The sequence below is a fragment of the Aplysia californica genome, unplaced genomic scaffold (assembly GCF_000002075.1).
Source record: "Aplysia californica isolate F4 #8 unplaced genomic scaffold, AplCal3.0 scaffold01493, whole genome shotgun sequence".
Lineage (NCBI taxonomy): Eukaryota > Metazoa > Mollusca > Gastropoda > Aplysiida > Aplysiidae > Aplysia > Aplysia californica.
In genome coordinates, this window is record NW_004798763.1 from 78486 (window position 1) to 85105 (window position 6620).

Sequence of the window (6620 nt, forward strand, 5' to 3'; positions counted from 1 at the left end):
TATATGAATCATAGTGTAGTGCCGGTATTTTATTCATCATTTAAAATGGAGAGGAAATGATAAAACAAAGCTTCACTTTTAACGGGGGCCAGACACTCATCTTTCAACTCTCACTTTCATACTGAAGAAACTGGAATTAAAATTAAACAGCTGTACGATACACACATTATAAACAGAGATCAAGTATAACATGAAATTCAGAGTTCTTTGCGCAGTGTCTATTCTACTCTCTCAAACATGGCATAAATTTAAAGTAAGTGCAGGAAGGTGGAAAGCACCACAGAGTGGGACGGAAGGTCCTTCTCTTCTTACTTCTTTTCTCTGTTCTCTCTTGTTTCTGTCCATCTTACCAGTTCACTCCATTAAATTAAATAGCTGTTGGCACTGATGAGCTTCTCTGTACTAGAACCAATTACCATAAAAACAAAACAACCTGATTTACACGAACTTCATGGGACCGACTATTTCTTCAGGAAGTGGAAGTTGCGATGCATTGATTTCATTGAATGAAGAGGGGAAGGGGGAGGTGGGGGGGGGGAGGGAAACAGGTGTCTGAAAATATACTGAACAGTGAAATCCTTTCGTCAGAACAGCGATTTTGTGTTCTGCTTCATCAATTAAAACAGAGTCGATTGTAGAACTAATAAATCAAACTTTCAGCTCGACCTACTAAAAATAAAGACAAAGTTCACAGAAAACAACAATCAACCTGAAATCAGTAAAGACTCGGACTAAAGTTCACGTGTGAGTGTGAGGCAACTTTTGAGAAGCCAGTTTTTCAAAGAGAGAGCTCATAACTTATTATTATTATGTAGGCCTACTGGTACTATGCTATTATTAGCAGTAGCAGCAGTATTGGTGCCATGGCAGTGCAGTGAAATCAGGATGAGGAGAAATACATCATGAAGAAAAAGAGACTAAGATGATGAAAAATATAGCCCCTCTAGTGTTCAGTTTGTTGAATAAGGGACTCGTAAAGTATTAAAAGTAATGAGTACAATAAAAGGCATTTGTGTGTGTTGTGTGTGTGAGAGAAAATTAAAATCAAAACAACAGCAGCCTACTAAAAAAATTATATATGTCAAACCTGTGTAAGACGGCCACCCATTGTCAAGGAGAAAAGTGGCCGCATAAGACAGGTGGCTGTCTTAGGCAGGACTGATCAAGATAAAGAAAACAAACCATTCCCATCTGAGGCCCCAATCGAAAGTAGCCCCATTGTTGTTGTCTTTGTTGGTGTTGTTGCTGTTGGTTTGTATTTCGTTTGTAATTTTTATTTTGTCGCTGATTTTGCACAATGGACAATAAAACTAAATGTATCAGACAAGGAAGACCGAGTGCCATGTTAAAACAAACACATGGGTCGCCACCACTCGGAGAACGAGGGACGCTTCTGTAACAAGTTCATGTTGACGTCCTTTGTTACTTTGTTACAGACTGGGTAAACAGTAACCACTCATCTCACTTACGATTTGTGTATGAGTTTTGGGCGGGGCTTATGAGTTATGAGGGATCACACGGTAACTCACCTGCAGCTGAAAATTGGTAGCTATTGGTCAACAGTGGGAGGGGCCTACGCAACATGATCGGTTATAGGGACTACCTAACAACAACGACAGGTGATTGAATTATGACGGCTCGCCCACAACGCCAGGGGCCAATGCACAATTTATGACAAAACGTAATGGATTCACTAAGGTGACCGTCTTAGACAGGTATTATTGCTTAGTATTTTAGGGGTTGTGTGTTAAATTTTTGTGGCCGCGGCCGCGTTGGACGGTGCCCGTTTTACACAGTTAAATTATATAGAAAAAACGCAAGGGGGAAATGGAAAGTGGCCGTTTGTACAGGTGGTCGTCTTATAGAGGTGGCCGTCAGGGCAGGTTCGACTGTACAATACACGACATGACTCCTTTGTAAAATAAAAGGCTGAATGACAAAGTGTTGACAAAACTGAAACTGACTTTTCATGGAAAAATGGAGGTCACCATACACATTGGGTTCAAAAGCAGTGTTTTGTCAGACTGATGCATGAAAAATGGAATTAAAAAACACAAAAATGATTAAAAAATGTAATTAAAATAGAGACCTAATACTAATACCTAATAATGGACTTTGGACGTACAGAAAAATACTACCTGACCTGGTACACAAAAAGTAAAAGGGAAAGTAAGAAAGAAAATTTATACATTATATCGTTGTGCAGTCTATTCAAACGGCTCGGGGGGAAAAGGCAAGTGTATTTTGTCATCAATATATATCGTACAGCATTGTAATGGAAAACGGAATCTTCAGGAGAAGCAGAACATCTTTGACTTCAGCTATTGACAGTCAGTTACACAGAATCGCTCATTGCCCATAAACTGTTGGTGATGAAGAACTGTGACTGCTTCTCCTCATCAAACTTGAAGGTCTTGGTGCCTGACTTTCTGCAGATAACTGACATCAAAGCTAAGGAATAATGCAGAAAAACCTGGAAACTAAAGAAAAAATCAGCTTTCGAAAAATGGGAATATAACGTGTACAAAACTCTATGCAGTGCAACTAAAAATCGTGTACACTATATATCAGAAGAACAATGTAACATCAAGTAAAGTAGGGAATGACTAGAAGTATAATACAACAGTCGAATCTGCCTTACTTAATGGAAACCTGTGTAAAACGGAAATCTGTCTTTCGGAATCTCCCCACTCCTCCCTAGATATTCCTCTTTTATTACCTCTGTGTAAAACGGAAACATGTCCAACATGGAAAGGGAAAGAAAATTCGCTCCCTTCCGAGGGTTTAACCTGAAAAAGACGGAAAATGCTTTGCCCTGATTTGAAACAAAACTGGCAAGGTTTTGTTCCACTGCTAAACCTAACGTCATGCCACCAGGGGAGGAAAGGGAGTAGGGGTGCAATAATTTAAGGGTAGATGTTACCCCATCTATGTGAGCCCTGAGCGATGCAGATGGTAAGGATAGCGTAGGTATTAAATCTCATGAGTACCAGTGAAAGTGCTTGAGTAGCGAGTCACCATGGAAACTTTCCTGGGTAGCAAGAAGCCAGAGGTGTAAAATAAAGTTTGACCAATGACTGCCGCCCTGATTGCTCCTCGAATCGTTGTTACATGACATGGCAGTGAAGGGTGGCATTGGTTGATGGTGCTTGTTAGACCGATGGGTGAAGCTAAGGGTGGAAGCAAAGGAGATATTCAACAAAGGCTTCTGTTTTTAATAGGTCAATCAAACAGTGGTCCTATGAAATGCAAGCACAGGTGGTAATTGGATAAATAAGAAGACTGATGCATGTCCTTATCAGACAGGATAGCAAGTGAGGTGTGGAAGTTTTGACCGTTGCTTGCTGACCTGGCAAGCGACCCATGATGATCCCACCAGGCTGGGGCTTTGAAACCCCCTTCATCTCCCCCCTAAATTCCCCTGTTTAAGACGGAAAAAGTCGAAGACGAAATTTTTTTGGTCTTTTTTTTCTGGCTCCCTTGCGATTCCATCTTACACAGATTCGACTGTACATCATGCATCATGTACAAGAAGCGGTAAGAAGACCAGAATTTTATTTGGTAACGCACACCTGGAGGTCAGATGAGATGCCAAAGTGTTACGGTACAGTATTCTTTTATTAAATATCAACTACATGGCAGTAAAGTGAAAATATCAAGCTCAAAAGAAAGGTCTTGCCCTCCAGATAATCATGCCTTTTGAATTGTTTTAAATTTCCTCGAGTTCAAAAGTTATGAACATTTTTATGATCAAGTTTTGCCTTGGCCTTCAGTTGGTCCTTTTTTTTGCACTGATTTTTGTGCTTGAATTAGGATGCATTTTTAGAGAAAAACGACATTATTTCGATAATATAATCATCCAAGTGCGTCAAAAAGAACCTTGAAACTGTAATCACCCAATCATCGTGTTATAGCCTTGCACTACCCATTCATGCAGCATACCAATTTAAAGAGCTGTAAATAAATTCTGCATCATAAAGGGTTTGTGCCCTACACAAAACCAACGGCTCCTAAGCAAAATAATATAGTAATAGGCATATTCAATGATAAGTCCAAGTTTTGCATGGCAAAATGCGATTGTTCTGTTCTCTGTTTTGTCTGAAACTATTGAAATAAAATATTATTTATTGCAAAGACAAAGTACTCTTCATTGGATTAATGCAAAGTATACAAAATGTCCATTTTATCAATATTGATGCTCCTCAATACAATGCACAAAGACAATTTTACATTTCTTTAACTTCGCAAACTTTTGCCAAGCCTGGTTTTAAAGGTCAGTTTGGAGTGATCAAATCTTGGGTGTCTCTTAACATAGTTGAATTATTAATGTGTGTCAGATGATGCAGAATTTATCTTTAAATTGGTTTTCTGCATAATAAGTGGGTAGTGCAAAGATTTAACACAATGAATGGGTGATTACATTTTCAAGTTTCTTTTGGATGCCACTGTATAAACATACTTGTACTACAGGGTCATGTACCACATTTTTAAAATAAAAGTAAAATAAAAGCAATCATAGTGACAAATAAGTTACTGTATAGCTACGCATTTGGGAGAGAGATAGCACGCTTTTAAGATAGGAATGTCCACTCCAAACGAGCTGAGTAGCAGGCCTACCAGATCAAGTGAAAAATCAGAAACCATGATGGAGAAAAAAAACGTTAACCCTATCTGTACGCCCTGGGATCGTTTTGTACTTCCGGAGTTGTATTCTTCACATTTTAGAATACTTCTAGATCTAGTTCAAAGATCACTTTGAAACTTTCAGTATTTCTCAAAAAATCATTTTGACACACGGCTATGCAAAGTGTACGGATCAGATTAACGAGTAAATTTCCTCTTTGGTAAGTGGTGGCACAGAGTTCCCCACAGGGTATGGATATGATAGTAAAACACAATGAACGGATAGGGTTAACCTTCGCCAGCGGTCGTGGGCTAAAAACGACCCAGAGGGTATAAGTCGAAGACTTGCTTTAGCTGGTCAGCCAAACATGCCACTGACCTCAACTACTACTGAAATCTAAAAGGATACAGCCCTTCACCTCCTGGTTCCTGTCCTCTTCAGACCACCTGATTTTGCTGACATCTCTGTACAGGTTGACAGAAAATCTGAGGAAAGGCAAAGAAAGACAGGAGAAACTTTTATCACAACGCATTCAGGGCACCAAATATTAGCTATAATATTAATACGAGGGTCACAGAAGTAAGATTTTATATGAATTCATTATTATATTTATATATATATATATTACATTAATATAATTACAGTCAAAACTGTCTAAAACAGCCACCCACTGTCGGTGAGAAAAGTGCCCATTTTACATCGTGTCATTATAGTAAAATATACACAAATGAGGGAGTGAGAAGCAGAATTTTGCACAGGTGATCACCTTGTCTTATAATAGGTGGTCATTAGTAGAGCAGGTTGGAATGTAATTATAAATCATAATCAATATTGGGTCATTACTTCAATATATATATATATACTACAGCAGTTTCATGGTTACAATGATGATGCTAAAATGCAAGAAATTTTACAAAACTATCAAAATCAGCCTTCAACTGATTTGCGAACCAGAACTGCAAGATTAATAAAATCACATCATCGCACATGATTTTGTACATAAAACATACTGCAGCAGAAAAAAAGGACTTTTCTATTATAAATAAACCATTGAATAAACTATGACAGATGAGTACTTTGAAATAAGGTATGATATAGCAGATGTGCCAACTCCATGATCAAAAACAGTTTTCCTCAAAATCCTCCTAACAAAAAAATAGGAGTAAGGGAAAAAAAGGCTCCCCCGGAACCCCCCCCCCCCCTCCTCAGAATCTCCTGTAGATTAAGATTACATAACAAACCAACCATGGCAAATACACTTATCTACTGAAAATACACGCAAACAAACGTAAAAATAAACATTATGTCTTTTCACAATTTGCGACATAACTCTCATGTCTCAAGTCAATAAGAAGAAATGTTTCTGGTCATGCTATTTGCCATAGATATGACTTGGCGGAAACGGCTAGACATAAAAAAATCCAATCAGGTGTTTTTTTACACAAAAAAATATTAGAAGACCTCTGGTGTTATCGGATAATCGTAGTACTTGGCCGGCCTGTCCGATAGGTATTACAATCATGCACAAATGAAGGAGTTGGCCTTGGAAACAAACATCTTGACTGTTCTTTCTTCCGAGGTAGAATCAGGCTCTTGTCAATTTTTGGGCATATAGAGTTAAAGCTAGTTCATTTGTCTTACTTTGGACGAAAAAGGTATCCATTTATCTTGAATAGAAGTCGAGATATTTGCGAATGAAGGAGACAGTGGGGGCGCACCTGGTCTTCGAGGTAAAATAGTGAGAAAATGGCCGCCAAATATGAGTTATTTCTTTACCTTGAAGGTCAGTGGAAACTGAAAATTTATATTTTTTGCGGAGTAAAAAAGCAAAACTAATAAAACATTGGGGAGATTCATAGAATAAGAACGGTGAAACTTGCTTTCCAATATACTTGGACTAAATGTAGAAAGAGAAAAGATTACTCGTTTTTGGGGTTTTTTAATATTAATTAAAATAAATGAAATATATCTCATATATATATATTCAACAAATAAT

At 38.1% G+C, this 6620-nt stretch overlaps 1 protein-coding gene across 1 annotated transcript; it reads right to left on the reverse strand.

Annotated features, from left to right (window-relative positions):
• Positions 1–1944: 1944 nt before the first annotated feature.
• On the reverse strand, positions 1945–5109 carry LOC106013908 (kinetochore protein Spc24; the record flags this gene model as incomplete). The annotated part of the gene is given in 2 exon segments (XM_013090767.1): positions 1945–2439; positions 5033–5109. Coding segments are annotated over 2 exon segments (181 nt in total), but the record flags the coding sequence as incomplete, so codon positions are not given.
• Positions 5110–6620: the final 1511 nt, after the last annotated feature.